The 16,192-nt window shown below is 42.7% G+C and overlaps 1 protein-coding gene across 1 annotated transcript in view; it reads left to right on the top strand.

The window, feature by feature from the left end:
- The window catches only part of Lim3 (Lim3 homeobox protein), a 554,170-nt gene that overhangs the window by 427,156 nt on the left and 110,822 nt on the right, over positions 1-16,192 (top strand). The window contains exon 2 of the mRNA XM_068227353.1: positions 2,008-2,182. Coding sequence (XP_068083454.1) covers positions 2,008-2,182 — 175 coding nt within the window. The remainder of the gene's footprint in view (positions 1-2,007; positions 2,183-16,192) is intronic.

Raw genomic sequence — 16,192 nt, forward strand, 5'->3', positions numbered from 1 at the left:
AAAGAAACATGCTGCCACCGTCTAACGAGTAAGAATACAACTATAATCTACCGATGTTTGCTAGAAGATGGTGCCAGGATACGTATCCCGCACAGGACCAAAACGTCGACTGTAGGTTGGATGTCGTTAATCACTGTCTCCTGCTGGTGACTCGATACATGTAGTTCCTCCAAATGGACCTATTTCCAATCAGGCAGTTCAAGTCATTAAGCGATATTTTCATCTTCGGTCCATCGTTCTTCAACGCGTCCCATTATGGGACTAAAATACTGCAGCTGTAACTTCCTTATTTGTGCCTCAAGAGACAGCCATGAACTGAACCTTTACTAGTCTTCTTGGCTGTCCAAAGTAACTATACGCAGTAGTCTTCTCCAGCTCCACCCAAGTACATCAATGTATTTTTTTATGGCCCAGCATGTGGCCCATGCATTGTAATGCGGAAAATTAATGCCAACCAAACGAGTTGGCTACAAGGTTCGACACGTAGCTCTACGCTTACATTCTGGAGATGGTAGGTTCGAACCCTGCTATCGACTTCCCTGAATACGGTATTCTGTAGATTCCCATTTTCACACCAGGCAAATTCTGGGGATAGTGCAAAATTAAAGCAATAATAATAAGAAAGTTGACTTCGTGTTTAACGACTATTTTTACGGCGTGAAACTTGTTCTCGGTGGATTTCATTCAAATGCACGATGCTAGTCTGTAAGAGTTCCTTCAAATACCATAACAGTGAACCAGAATCGAACCCGTCAAGTTAGACTCGGAAAGCTAGTGAGCCATTCAGACCTTGCCTGATCGTTAAATGAAAATCCGCAGGTCCAACCTGCTTCTCTCATGATGTATTCAGCATAAAGGTTAAAGAAGGAAGGTGACAAACAGAGTTAAACAGGTTTGTTTGTCTAATCCTCGACAAAACATGAAAGAAGGAAGATGAGAGACAGAGGGTTAAACAGGTTTGTTCGTCTAATCCTCGACAAAAAATGAAACATGGAAGGTGAGAGACGGAGGGTTAAACAGGTTTGTTCGTCTAATCCTCGACAAAAAATGAAACATGGAAGGTGAGAGACGGAGGGTTAAACAGGTTTGTTCGTCTAATCCTCGACAAAAAATGAAACATGGAAGGTGAGAGACGGAGGGTTAAACAGGTTTGTTCGTCTAATCCTCGACAAAAAATGAAACATGGAAGGTGAGAGACGGAGGGTTAAACAGGTTTGTTCGTCTAATCCTCGACAAAAAATGAAACATGGAAGGTGAGAGACGGAGGGTTAAATGGTTTGATTGCCTAATCCTCGACAAAAAATGAAACATGGAAGGTGAGAAACGGAGGGTTAAACAGGTTTGTTCGTCTAATCCTCGACAAAAAATGAAACATGCAAGGTGAGAGACGGAGGGTTAAATGGTTTGATTGCCTAATCCTCGACAAAAAATGAAACAAAGAAGGTGAGAGACGGAGGGTTAAACAGGTTTGATTGCCTAATCCTCGATAAAAAAAACGAAAGAAGATGAGAGACATAGAGCTAAACAGGTTTGTTCGCCTAATCCTCGACAAAACATGAAAGAAGGAAGATGAGAGACAGAGGGGTTTAACAGGTTTGTTTGCCTAATCCTCAAAAAAACATGAAAGAAGGAAGATGAGAGACAGAGGGGTTAAACAGGTTTGTTCGTCTAATCCTCGACATCAAATGAAACAAGAAAGGTGAGAGACAGAGGGGTTTAACAGGTTTGTTCGCCTAATACTCGACATAAAATGAAACAAGGAAGGTGAGAGACATAGAGTTATACAGGTTTGTTTGTCTAATCCTAGACAAAAAACGAAGTATGGGGCAACATTTCAAATTTTACAGACATAAAGATGATTTCATATGTCCACAGATACAAGAACTATTAGTGCTGGTTTGCGACTTATTGTTCATTCTGTATGTAATATGACTCATGTTAGGATACTGAAACACAGTATTTGCTTTAATCAATTGAGTGACAAATGCTACTTTTTGTTTGTTACAGCCAGCATCCCGAAGTGTGGAGGTTGCCAGGAACTCATCCTGGACAGGTTCATCCTCAAGGTTCTGGACCGCACGTGGCACGCCAAGTGCCTCAAGTGCAGTGAGTGCAGTGGTCAGCTGAGTGACAAGTGCTTTGCGCGGAACGGCCAAGTCTTCTGCAAAGACGACTTTTTTAAGTGAGTACCAATACTAATCCATAGAAACAATCTAGAACTTTCGAAAAGATTGAAAATATTTAATATGAGTATCATCCTAATTTATTTAATTCCCCTCATCATCATCATCCTAAACCATCTCCAGTTTCCCGGGTGTGGTATATGAGCCTCCTCCATCTCATCCTGTCCTTGTACCATTCTTCCTCCACCAACTTGTCCCAATCATGACCTCTCAGCATTACATAGCTCTTAACTAAATCTATCCATTTCCTTCGTGGCCTTCCCACGGGTCGTCTTCCTTCTACCTTTCTGTCAAATTCCTTCCTTGCAGTTCTGTTTACTGGCATCCTCTTCATGTGACCAAACCACTTCAGTCTTGATATCTGAATCTTATTGAGGAGAGAATCATCTATTCCTACTTCTTCTCTAATTTTCTCATTCCTAATCTTGTCTTTCCTGGTTTTCTGGATCATAGTGCGTAGGAATTTCATTTCAGCTGCCTGAAGTTTGGAATTATCTCTATTGGTCAGTGTTGTGGTTTCGAGACTGTACGTAAGAATTGGTGTATAATAGGACTTGTACAATGCCATTTTCGTTTTCATGGGTATTTGCTCATCCCACAGCAGGTGTCTTACCTGGTGGTAAAATTGTGTTGGCTTATTGATTCGATTGTTCACCTCATGTTTTGCTAGGTTGTCATTTGATATAACGCTACCCAAGTATTTGAAAACTGGAACGCTGTCCAGTTGAGCTTCATTTAACATGACTATTGGTTCTGCTCCTTCCCCATACACTTTCATCACCACCGTCTTGGTCCTGCTGATGTTTAAACCATATTTCTTAAACTCCTGATTCCAGCTTTGTATTCTCTCTCCCAATTCCTCTTCTGAGTCACTCCAGATCGCAACATCATCTGCAAATGTGAAGGCTTTGATATCTCCATGTTCTTTCCTTTTAATAGATATCATTACTACATCCATTACAATAATAAATAAAAGTGGTGACAATGAGCTGCCCTGCTGCACTCCTCTCTTTGTTTCAAACCAGTCCGACAAACCACATCCTACTTGAACACAGCTTCTGTTTCCACTATACAACCTTTTCACTTTGTCTATAAGGCTGTCTCGCACTTGAAGTTCTTTCATGCATTGCCAAATTCTTTCCCTTGGTACACTATCGTATGCTTTTTCAATGTCCAAAAATATTAAAAATTAAGGCTTGTTCTTCTCCCAGTATTTTTCCATTAGCATCCTAATTGCAAATATAAGGTCTGTAGTTGACCTTCCTGGTCTGAAACCATACTGCTCTTCTTCCAAAATTGGTTCAACAATATCTCTGATTCTGGTCTCTATTATTTTTTCCAATATTTTCAGGACATGAGACAGTAGTGTGATACCACGGTAATTAGTACATTTTCGTCGGCTTCCTTTCTTGAACAGAGGTACAATGATGCCCATCTTCCAGTCCTCAGGAATAGTATTTTCCTCCCATATCTTGTTGAGCAGTCTGTAGAGCCACTGGATTCCTGGAATTCCTGCTGCTTTCAGCATATCTGCACTTAGTTCGTCTATGCCCACTGCCTTTCCTTTCTTCATGCTCTTGAGCGCATTTTCAACCTCAAGCCATGTAATTGGTGGTTCAGTTGTGGTTCCTCGGCTTGGCTCTCCTCTATCCGTTGTTACGTTTTCTGTATCTCCATTCAGCAGCTTTTCGAAATAGATCTTGAGTTCTTGTTTAATTTCTCCCTCTTCTTGTGCCAGAGTTCCATCATCACGTTCTATTGCTTTTATGGTCTCTTGATCCCTTCGCTTGTTTTTCACTACTCTGTATAGCAATTTCATATTTCCTCTACTGTCCTCTTCCAGTTTGTCTGCAAACTCATTCCATTTCTTCTCTATTTCTTCCCCTAATTTATTTAATTCCCTCCATATCAGTTCTTTCCACGTTGAACACGTCTACAAGTACAATTTTGGAATCATATTGGGGCCGGTGTAGCGTGTTTGCCCCTTACCTGGGGGCCCTGAGTTCGATTCCCGGCCAGGTCAGGGATCTTTACCTGGATCTGAGGGCTGGTTCAATGTCCATTCAGCCTGCGTGATTACAATTAAGGATATATCTGACGGTGATATAGCGGCCCCGATCTAGAGAGCCAAGAATAACGGCCGAGAGGATTCGTCGTGCAGACCACACGACATCCCATAATCTGCAGGCCTTCGGGCTGAGCATCGGTCGCTTGGTAGGCCAAGGCCCTTCAAGGACTGTAGTGCCATGGCGTTTGGTTTTGGTTTTTTTTTAAAGAGAAAGGACCAGAGCGCCTAGCAACAAGCCTCTGACCTCGATATGATATCGTCGAGTGATGCAATAATGCTTCCATCTTCAGGTACTAAAATCGCCGTGGCGCGTCCCAGGTGGCGGATAGGGGGGTCCTAACCGGCTTGCCGGCGGACTTGAGGGAAATAAAATACCCCTCGCGGACCTAACACACACTCCCTGTGGGTGGGGGAGGCAGACGAATAATACACCCACGGTATCCCTGCCTGTCGTGAGAGGCGACTAAAAGGGGCGACCTAGGGATGATTGCATTCGAACCATGAAACTACATGTGATTAGTACCACCACGCGGAGAACACCAAGGGTCGCTTTTACTTGTGTGTAACCACGAACCTGCTACGCAGGCGTAGCAGGGGGAGAGGTGATACTCCCACGTGGCGCGTCCCAGGTGGCGGATAGGGGGGTCCTAACCGGCTTGCCGGCGGACTTGAGGGAAATAAAATACCTCTCGCGGACCAAACACACACCCCTTGTGGGTGGGGGAGGCAGACGAATAATACACCCACGGTATCCCCTGCCTGTCGTGAGAGGCGACTAAAAGGGGCGACCAAGGGATGTTTACATTGGAACCATGAAACTACTTGTGATTCGTACCACCACGCGGAGAACACCAAGGGTTGCTTTTACTTGTGCGTAGTACCACTACATTAGGTACGAAATTGGTTTGTGATCAGTAGCACACAGGAGCACCGCGCGGTCGGCTTTTGCAGTACCTGTGATTAGTACCACCACATGAGCAGGACCATGGGATGATAGCTACCATGGTTCTGCCTTGCCTATGATTAGTACCCACTATCTGAGGAACACCACGGGATAGGGGAAGGTCCCTGTGGTTAGTACTCTTATGTGATGAACACCATAGGTTTGCGTTGCCTGTAAATGGTGCCGCAAAGTGAGAAAAGCATAGGTCTGTATTATGTCGAATTTCATAAGCTCTGAGTAGTACAATAATGTGTGGAATGCCGCAAGTGTCTGCTACTTTTGATTAGTACCGCAACAGAACAAATACCATGGTTCTATTTTCTAGCGATCAGTACCGTTATGAGGGGCCGATAACTGCGATTTAGGACCCCCTTTTGACTGCACGCATAATCGATTCCGTGTTATGCTATAGCAGTAGTCCCTTGGTCAGTAACACGATATTGTCACGTCTGTTTATGTGAATGTGAGACATTGCGGGTCGCAACCACTGATTGTTTTAAATTCATGTCCATCCATTCATTCTTCGTTCTCACGTTTTTGAATTCTGGTCAGTGGAGAATTTTCGAATTTTAATATGTCATTCCATTTCGTCTCATTTCGTACCATTAGGGGCCGATGACCTAGATGTTAGGCCCCTTTAAACAACATTCATCACCCCCTGCGGGTGGGGGACGCACATGTAGAATACATCCGCGGTATCCCCTGCCTGTCGTAAGAGGCGACTCAAAGGGGCGACCAAGGGCTGATTGAATTAGAACCATGAAACTAATTTTGAATCATACCATCACGCGGGGAACACCATAGGTTGCCTGTACTTGCGAGTAGTACCACGAAATTAGGTACGAAATAGGTTTGTGATTAGTAACAGTAAAAGCCTGGCCTGGTGGATTCCAGTACCCGCGCGTCGTACCCATGTGAGCAACACCGCGGGTCTGGGCGTAGCCTGTGAGTTGTACCACTATATGAGCAGCACCGTGGGTCTGCGTTGGCTGTGATTAGTACCCACTATGTGAGGAACACCACGGGAATACCGGCGCCCGTGTTTAGTACACCTAGGTGGGGAACCTTCTCGGTTTGCGTTGACTCTGAGTTGGGCCATTGTGTGAGACACACCATAGGTCTGCGTTACTTGTACGTATTGCAATACTTGTGAGTAGTACCATCTTTTGTGGAACACCGTGAGTCTTCGCTACTTCTGATTAATACCCCCAACATGACACATACCATGGTTCTATTTTACTCGCGACATGTACCATTCTGGGGGTCTTAGACGTGGATTTTGCACCCCCTTTAGACACCAAGCATCATTGTGCTTTATAAGTGGTTCCTTGGTCGGTAATAATATTATTTTCGATCTGTTTTGAGTTGATCCACTGTTTTTTGTTTGTTTGTTTGTTTGTTGTTTTTGTTTTTTGTTTTTTGTTGGGTTCATGTTCATTCTTCATGACATATTTTATTTTTATTTTGGTCAGTGGATGCCTTTGAAATTTTTGTTATTTCATTTCGTACCATTAGGGGCCGATGACCTTCGATGTTAGGCCCCTTAAAACAACAAGCATCATCATCATCATCACAACATTCATCATCATCATAGGATTGTGCTTTGGAAGTGGTCCCTTGGTCTGTACTACTATTAACTATGATAGTTTTTTGAGACGGATCCACTGATTGTTTTAAATTCATTTTCATTCATGCATTCATTCATTCTTCATGACAATTTTTATTTTGGTCAGTGGATGATTTTGAACTTTTACTTTGTCGTTTCATTTCGTACCATTAGGGGCCGATGACCTCGATGTTAGGCCCCTTTAAACAACAAGCAAAAAAAAAAAAAAAAAAAAACTTGTGTGTAGTACTACTATATTAGGTACGAAATAGGTTTATGATTAGTAGCACACAGGAGCACCGCGCGGTCGGCTTTTGCAGTACCTGTGATTAGTACCACCATATGAGCGGGACCATGGGATGATAGCTACCATGGTTCTGCCTTGCCTATGATTAGTACCCACTACATGAGGAACACCACGGGATAGGGAGAGGTCCCTGTGGTTAGTACTCTTATGTGATGAACACCATAGGTTTGCGTTGCCTGTAAATGACGCCGCAAAGTGGGAAAAACATAGGTCTGTATTATAGGTACGTCGAATGTCATAACCTCTCAGTAGTACAATAATGTGTGGAATACCGCAAGTCTCTGCTACTTTTGATTAGTACCGCAACAGTACAGATACCATGGTTCTACATTACTAGCGATAAGTTTTGGACCCATTTAGACACCAAGCGTCCTCGATTCAGGATTGTGCTTTGGAAGTGGTCCCTTGGTCAGTAATACTATTAACTATGATAATTTTTTGGGTCGGATCCACTGATTGTTTTAAATTCATGTTCATTCATTCATTCTTTCATTCATTCATTCTTCATGACATTTTTTATTTTGGTCAGTGGATGATTTTGAACTTTTACTTTGTCGTTTCATTTCGTACCATTAGGGGCCGATGACCTCGATGTTAGGCCCCTTTAAACAACAAGCATCATCATCATCATCAAAATCGCCGCGCTGCGTGGCAAACAGTTTGTGTAGCTCTCTATTCTGCGTGGACGTTAATGCGGCCGTGCATCCTGAGGTGAGTTTTGTACTACTGGAATCCCAGTCGAGCCTTTCGACTGCTCCAATGATGGAAAATGATGTGGAATTTATGGTCTGGAAGACTGCTTAGTCTTTGTTTAGAATGAAGGAATAACATGTAAGCAATAAAATTCTACACCCATATTGATTGTATGTTGAGTATTCAGCCCGAAGGTTGGTATGATCCTCGACAGCTCCGCCATTACCTGTCATAGATGCCGTCCGCAGTGCTGAACACTAAAGAGGCATTCTAGGCAAATGAAGAGTGGGGTAGTTGCCCGTTGCTTTTCTCGCGGATTCAGAAGTTGCTATTACGTATCAGTCTGCCAACACCACTGAAATCCACGCACCAACCGACCTCATGAGTGATATTTTCACAGCTTTCATAGCAGGGATTGGCTGCATAAGGAATGGCATTAGAAGTATTGATATACCTCAGTCACTTTCATGTTGACAAAGGATGAGACTGAGACAGGTTCTAGCACATCATCTGTATCAAACCACTCATCTTTGGATTTATCAGAAGATATATCGTCACAATCAATTTTTTAGTGTTGAATAATCTCATCTTCTTCGAGGGTTTCGAACTTACGCTTTGAACTAGATGCTGCCATATTTGGCCTACTGCGGACAAGTAGCACCGAACAGTTGTAAAATAAAAACAAATAAGCTTCAAGAAGAGTGACATATGGTATTTGATGCTTCGTGCGGGAAAAACATCAATTAAGACGACAATACACGCCACGGCAAAGTAGCTCATCATAACCAGGAGATAATCGCGGTAAAAACGAGTACGTATGTATTCGTCATGCCCTTTACCCTGTAACATTCAGCGTACGAGGCTTGTTAAGAGGCTAGGCATCCGCACGTAATACTGTTGGCGTCAGAAAAGAATAAACGTTGACCAAGGGAGATCGGGTATGATAGATGAAAGTGAGGATCGTGGAACAAGGAAGTGGAGGCAATGCCAGGAGCACTCCAAACATATGTCTCTTATAATCGAGATGGCAATAGAGTTCTAGTACAGAAAAGTGAGCTGTGGCGTATACCACTCATAACTGTTATGGTCCCTTCAAGTGCAATTGAACCCTTTATAGCCAACATAGCCACTATATTCATAAATTTGCTTGAATGGTCTACAGAATTGTGCATATCTGGCCATTATCGTACCTCTATCTCCTACCAAAAGACTTAACTACTTCCACTGATGGTTGTTAACTGGCAATTTTTTAATAGGATGGAATTGTTTATTTGTAGACGTCACATATTTCTTAAGTAGGGTCAATTATAAATACATGCGTTAAGCCTGTGGTAGATAACACTGTACTACGAAAAGTTTTCCAATGTTTTCGTTTGACGTACCGCTATGAAACTGAACATGAGTGTTTCAATTGCTTTTCTTAAAAATAGACAATGCTCAATATATTACAAAAAAATACGCGGGGGACTCAAAAAATACATTTCACATAATTTTTTTTTATAAAATTGTAAAGTAAGTGTGACGCATGCGTAAAATGGACTTCCATAACAAGTCGACTTCGTTGTCGTGGTGACAACCAGGGCCTGAATTTTGATGACCTAAAAGTTTAAAAAATGATCTATAAAATTGATGTATACACAAAGACGCACACAAAATGCTGTCAATTGTATATCCTAATTTTATTTACAAACTGTAATACATTTGTCACACACACATCAATAAAGCACCATCCTGAACAACTGCCTATCACGAAGAATAAGAAGACTGCAACCACTGCATATCAACTACCAACTCTACAAATCTAATTCACATACTTCAAACACGACTTCTACACACGTCTCATCAAAACAATTCCTGTTAAACAATAACTCACCTCCACCATCAAGATCGCCCCCTTATATATATAGCCTCGCTGGGCTACTAGAAGAATATATTTTCTCGTAAAATCTAGAGTGCCCAAAGCCTAGCTATAATATAAAGAATATTCTACAACCATCTAGTGTCAAAGATACGCCATTCTGGATATTACAGTGTGTTGCACAATATTGTAGTAGATTATACATCGTATATACGGGTAATAATAAATTATATACTATTAATTATGGGTTCTTACATTAACTAAACTCATATTACCATACAAACAGCACAAGCTTCATAACATAACCTCACAAATAATACGATCTTAAATAGTAATAATAATAATAATAATAATAATAATAATAATAATAATAATTCGAGCTCGATGTTGGCATTATTTACTCATGGGTTAAAGAACATTGTTTTCAAAATACATCAGTCTATTGCACTTGCATCCATATCATCCGAAAAGTGTAAAAATTGACATAAAAACATAACATGAAACTACTTATGATTAGTACTACCACGCGGGGACACCATGGGTCACCTTTACTTGCGAGTAGTACCATAACAGTATATTAGGTACACAACAGGTTTGTGATTAGTAGCAGTAGAAAGTGGCTTCGCTGTGGTGTTACAGTACCCGTGATTAGTACCACTATATGAGCGACACTGTGGATCTGCGTTGCCTGTGATTAGTACCACTATATGAGCGACACTATGGGTCTCCGTTGCCTGTGATTAGTACCACTATATGAGCGACACTGTGGATCTGCGTTGCCTGTGATTTGTACCACTATATGAGGGACACCGTGGGTCTGCGTTGCCTGTAATTAATCACTATATGAGGGACACCGTGGGTCTCCGTTGCCTGTGATTAGTACCCACTATGCGATGAACACCACAGGAATACCGGCGTCCGTGATTAGTACACGTATATGTGGAGCACTATTGATTTGCGTTGCCTATGAGTGGCGCCATCATGTGAGAAACACCATAGTTCTGCGTTGCCTGTGCGACACGTACGATACTTGTGAATAGTACCATAATGTGTGGAATACCGCGAGTCTACTCTACTTTTGATTAGTCCCACAACATGACAAATACCATGGTTCTATTTTCCTAGCGATAAGTACCATTATGAGGGACCGATAACCTGGATTTTGGACCCGTTTCGACTACAAGCATCATTTAACGCTATTATTTAACGCTAGTTTCTGGGAAAGTGGGGCATAGCGTGTCGGATCCACTGATTGTTTATAATATTCATCCATTCATTCTTCGTTCACACGTTTTCGAATCTGGTCGGTGGAGGATTATGGATTTTAAAATTGTCATCACATTTCGTCCCATTTCGTACCATTAGGCGCCGATGGCCTAGATGTTAGGCACCTTTAAACAACAAGGATCATTATCATCATCGTTGGCCTGGATTTGGACCCCTGTAGACATCAAGCATCATCGTTTCAAGAATGTGCTTTCGAAGCAGTCCCTTGGTCAGTAATATAATTGTTTTCGGATAGTTTCTGGGAAGGCGGGGCATTGTGGGTCGGATCCACCGATTGTCTTAAGTCATATTCATCCATGCATACTTCATCACCACGTTTTTAATTCTGGTCAGTGGATGATTTTGGACTTTTTAATTGTCATTACTTTTCGTCTCATTTCATTCCATTAGGGGCTTATGACCTAGCTGTCAGGCCACTTTAAATAACAAACATCATCATCATCATCATCATCATCAACAAGAAAATAAGGTGAAATTCTTTTCATTTCGAAGAGAACTTTGCTCCTAGTCTTCAAAAGAAAATCTCGACTTTTCACGATGAAGACCTCTTAAATTGGAGGTGTTTCTCCTGGAATGAGGTCATCTCCAAGAAGTACGTGGTGAACAAAGTTTATTTAGTCCCCAGATTGACAAAGCCTTGTGAAGATTCTCCATGTTCATCCTCACTTAAAGTTGCAATAGTGTCCAATACCGCACGCGTAAATTCTTCACAATCCTCAAACATATAAGAAAATGGCTCAAAAATAATAAAATAATCTAACAAAATTCCATAAAATGACAAAATAATCAGGTGTAATGTTATAAAATGACCTAAAAACAAAATGGCCAACAATGACAAAAATGATTTAATAAATTAGCATTTCTGCAATGTGGGAGCTATCATAAGGATTGCTGTACAAGTTAGCAATATCTGTTGTGAACCAATTAAAAGATGACATGTCAAAATCCTAGCCCTGGTGATAACGGGGGAGAAAAAACAAGTGAACGATATGGAGCGTGGACTTCAATGGCCCTCCGAGCTTTAGGTTAAAGAAGAAGTGGTATAATTATGTTAAAATTCTCTTGTCTATGATACTTGGCTTAAATTTCTCATTATGCTTCAAAACTAGCAGCAATGCGCAATGAGCATGAAGTAAAATTTCTCTTAATTTACCATAAACATTATGCCATATCCAAAAAATGTATTCGCTTGGCTGAGTGACTCAGACGATTAAAGCGCTGGCCTTCTAACCCCAACTTGGTAGGTTCGATTTTGGCTCAGTCCGGTGGTATTTGAAGGTGCTCAGATACGACAGCCTCGTGTCGGTAGATTTACTGGCACGTAAAAGAACTCCTGCGGGACTAAATTCCGGCACCTCGGCGTCTCCGAAGATCGTAAACGTAGTTAGTGGGACGTAAAGCAAATGACATTATTATTAAAATGTATTCAGTGGGCATTGTAAAGTATTGCTGACCTGATCCAGTGAGATTACGAAAAATCCTGTCCATTGATTATATTATTTGGAACAAATAAAAGTTTTGTATTATTAATATCACAAACACTTTTTTAGTAATAGCCTTCTTCATATTTCTCACATAAGTGCTCAATCAAATATTTTATCGATCACTTTTATAACTTGACGTTGTATAAGTCTAAAGAGTTCTATGTCTTACATACATTAGGTTTTGATACTCCTACAATTGACTCCACGATAGAAAGTAGATACGTTTTTCAGGTATGGTAAATGAATGCTTTGGTATTGGTAGATGAGAATAAATAAGGGTTGACCTACTTAATTCTAAAAGGGAATCTTTCGCATTATCCAAGTTAATGGTATAAAGCCCGTTGGATCAAGGGCACCTTGATATAATATTAAATGTTATTAAAAATATTGTATTTTAAAAATTGATAAGTACCTTTTAAGTTGAATTACCTGCAATTATATTAAGCACAAACAAAGTCTTCAGCTTTCTGACATACTCTCACATCAAATCTCTACAGAACACTTTCCCGCCTTGTCAATACTTTACATACATAATCATTATAGACTGTTATGCCTTTCAGCGTTCAGTCTGCAAGCCTCTGTGAATTTACTAAACGTCGCCACAATCCTCGATTTGCAACTAGTGTTGTGGCCTCATTTAGTTCTTCGCCAAGTTGTTTCCAAGGAGTCCCTCGCCTGTAAAATGGGAGTGGGACTCCGTTACTCCCCTAGGTCCGAGGCTTGCTTAAAATGTTCTGAGCTCGGTAAATTCATGAAACAGGATGCTACCCTACTTACACATAGTCCAAGTGAGGATCTCTCCTCTAACGGGTTATGGACCACCGGTGAATTGTATAGTCCTAGCCGCCTGAGCACAAGGAGGGCCATGACTCAGAATATGTCCGAAATGCCCACTCCCATTCCATAGCAACTGGTATTCCGACACTTGGGACCACTTTCTAGGCCACTCAGCCGTTGCCCATGGTTCACGAACTAGGACGTGACTACAGTAACCCACAAACATGAAACATCATTTTATTATATTTAATTACCGTACATGTTTCGAGAGCCAACTACTCTCTTCTTCAGCGGTGCCACGAACCTGCTACGCAGGCGTAGCAGGGGGAGAGGTGATACTCCCACGTGGCGCGTCCCAGGTGGCGGATAGGGGGGTCCTAACCGGCTTGCCGGCGGACTTGAGGGAAATAAAATACCTCTCGCGGACCAAACACACACCCCCTGTGGGTGGGGGAGGCTGACGAATAATACACCCACGGTATCCCCTGCCTGTCGTGAGAGGCGACTAAAAGGGGCGACCAAGGGATGATTGCATTCGAACCATGAAACTACATGTGATTAGTACCACCACGCGGAGAACACCAAGGGTTGCTTTTACTTGTGCGTAGTACCACTATATTAGGTACGAAATAGGTTTATGATTAGCAGCACACAGGAGCACCACGCGGTCGGCTTTTGCAGTACCTGTGATTAGTACCACCATATGAGCAGGACCATGGGATGATAGCTACCATGGTTCTGCCTTGCCTATGATTAGTGCCCACTATGTGAGGAATACCACGGGATAGGGAGAGGTCCCTGTGGTTAGTACTCTTATGTGCTGAACACCATAGGTTTGCGATGCCTGTAAATGGCGCCGCAAAGTGGGAAAACCTAGGTCTGTATTATACATCGAATTTCATAACCTCTGAGTAGTACAATAATGTGTGGAATACCGCAAGTCTCTGCTACTTTTGATTAGTACCGCAACAGTACAGATACCATGGTTCTACATTACTAGCGATAAGTATCATTCTGATGGGCCTTTGACCTCTATTTTGACCCATTTAGACACCCAGCATCCTCGATTCAGGATTGTGCTTTGGAAGCGGTCCCTTGGTCAGTAATACTATTAACTATGATAGTTTTTTGAGTCGGATCCACTGATTGTTTTAAATTCATGTTCATTCATTCATTCTTTCATTCATTCATTCATTCTTCATGACATTTTTATTTTGGTCAGTGGATGATTTTGAACTTTTACTTTGTCATTTCATTTCGTACCATTAGGGGCCGATGACCTCGATGTTAGGCCCCTTAAAACAACAAGCATCATCATCATCATCTTCAGCGGTGCCAAACATTAATTAACCACGAACCTGCTACGCAGGCGTAGCAGGGGGAGAGGTGATACTCCCACGTGGCGCGTCCCAGGTGGCGGATAGGGGGGTCCTAACCGGCTTGCCGGCGGACTTGAGGGAAATAAAATACCTCTCGCGGACCAAACACACTACCCCCTGCGGGTGGGGGACGCACATGTAGAATACACCCGCGGTATCCCCTGCCTGTCGTAAGAGGCGACTAAAAGGGGCGACCAAGGGCTGACTGAATTAGAACCATGAAACTAATTTTGAATCGTACCATCACGCGGGGAACACCATAGGTTGCCTGTACTTGCGAGTAGTACCTCTGTATTAGGTATGAAATAAGTTTGTGATTAGTAGCAGCTGGAGGGGGTTCTGCTGTGGGTTTCCCACGAACCTACTACGCTGGCGTAGCAGGGGGAGAGGTGATACTCCCACGTGGCGCGTCCCAGGTGGCGGATAGGGGGGTCCTAACCGGCATGCCGGCGGACTTGAGGGAAATAAAATACCTCTCGCGGACCAAACACACACCCCCTGTGGGTGGGGGAGGCTGACGAATAATACACCCACGGTATCCCCTGCCTGTCGTGCGAGGCGACTAAAAGGGGCGACCAAGGGATGAATGAATTAGAACCATGCAACTACTTTTGATTCGTACCATCATGTGGGGAACACCATGGGTTGCATGTACTTGCGAGTAGTATCACTAATATGGTACGAAATATGTTTGTGATTAGTTGCAGTAAAAAGCCTGGCCTGGTGGATTCCAGTACCCGTGCGTTGTACCCATGTGGGCAACACCGCGGGTCTGGGCGTAGCCTGTGAGTTGTACCACTATATGAGCGACACCGTGGGTCTGCGTTGCCTGTGATTAGTACTCACTATGTGCGGAACACCACGGGGCCCTTGGGACCGGCACCCGTGACTAGTACCCTAGGTGAGGAAACTCATCGGTTTGCGTTGGCTGTAGGTGACGCCATTGTGTGAGAAACACCATAGGTCTGCGTTCCCTGTACTAAGTACAATACTTGTGAGTAGTACCATCTTTTGTGGAACACCGTGAGTCTTCGCTACTTCTGATTAATACCCCAACATGACACATACCGTGGTTCTATTTTACTCGCGACATGTACCATTCTGTGGGGCCTTAGACGTGGATTTTGCACCCCCTTTAGACACCAAGCATCATTGTGCTTTATAAGTGGTACCTTGGTCGGTAATACTGTTATTTTCGTTCTCTATTGAATCCGATCCACTGGTTTTTGTTTTTGTTTGTTTTGTGTTTTGTTGGGTTCCTGTCCATCCATTCATTCTTCATGACATTTTTTATTTTTATTTTGGTCAGTGGATGCCTTTGTAATTTTTGTTCTTTCATTTCGTACCATTAGGGGCCGATGACCTTCGCTGTTAGGCCCCTAAAAACAACAAGCATCATCATCATCACCTGTGGGTTTCCAGTACCCGTGCGTCGTACCCATGTGAGCAACACCGCGGGTCTGGGCGTTGCCTGTGAGTTGTACCACTGTATGAGCGACACCGTGGGTCTGCGTTGGCTGTGATTGGTACCCACTCTGTGAGGAACACCACGGGATGTGTGGTTAGTACACCTAGGTGAGGAACCTTATCGGTCTGCGTTGGCTATG

Source organism: Anabrus simplex, chromosome 4, assembly GCF_040414725.1.
Source record: "Anabrus simplex isolate iqAnaSimp1 chromosome 4, ASM4041472v1, whole genome shotgun sequence".
Classification (NCBI taxonomy): Eukaryota; Metazoa; Arthropoda; class Insecta; order Orthoptera; family Tettigoniidae; genus Anabrus; species Anabrus simplex.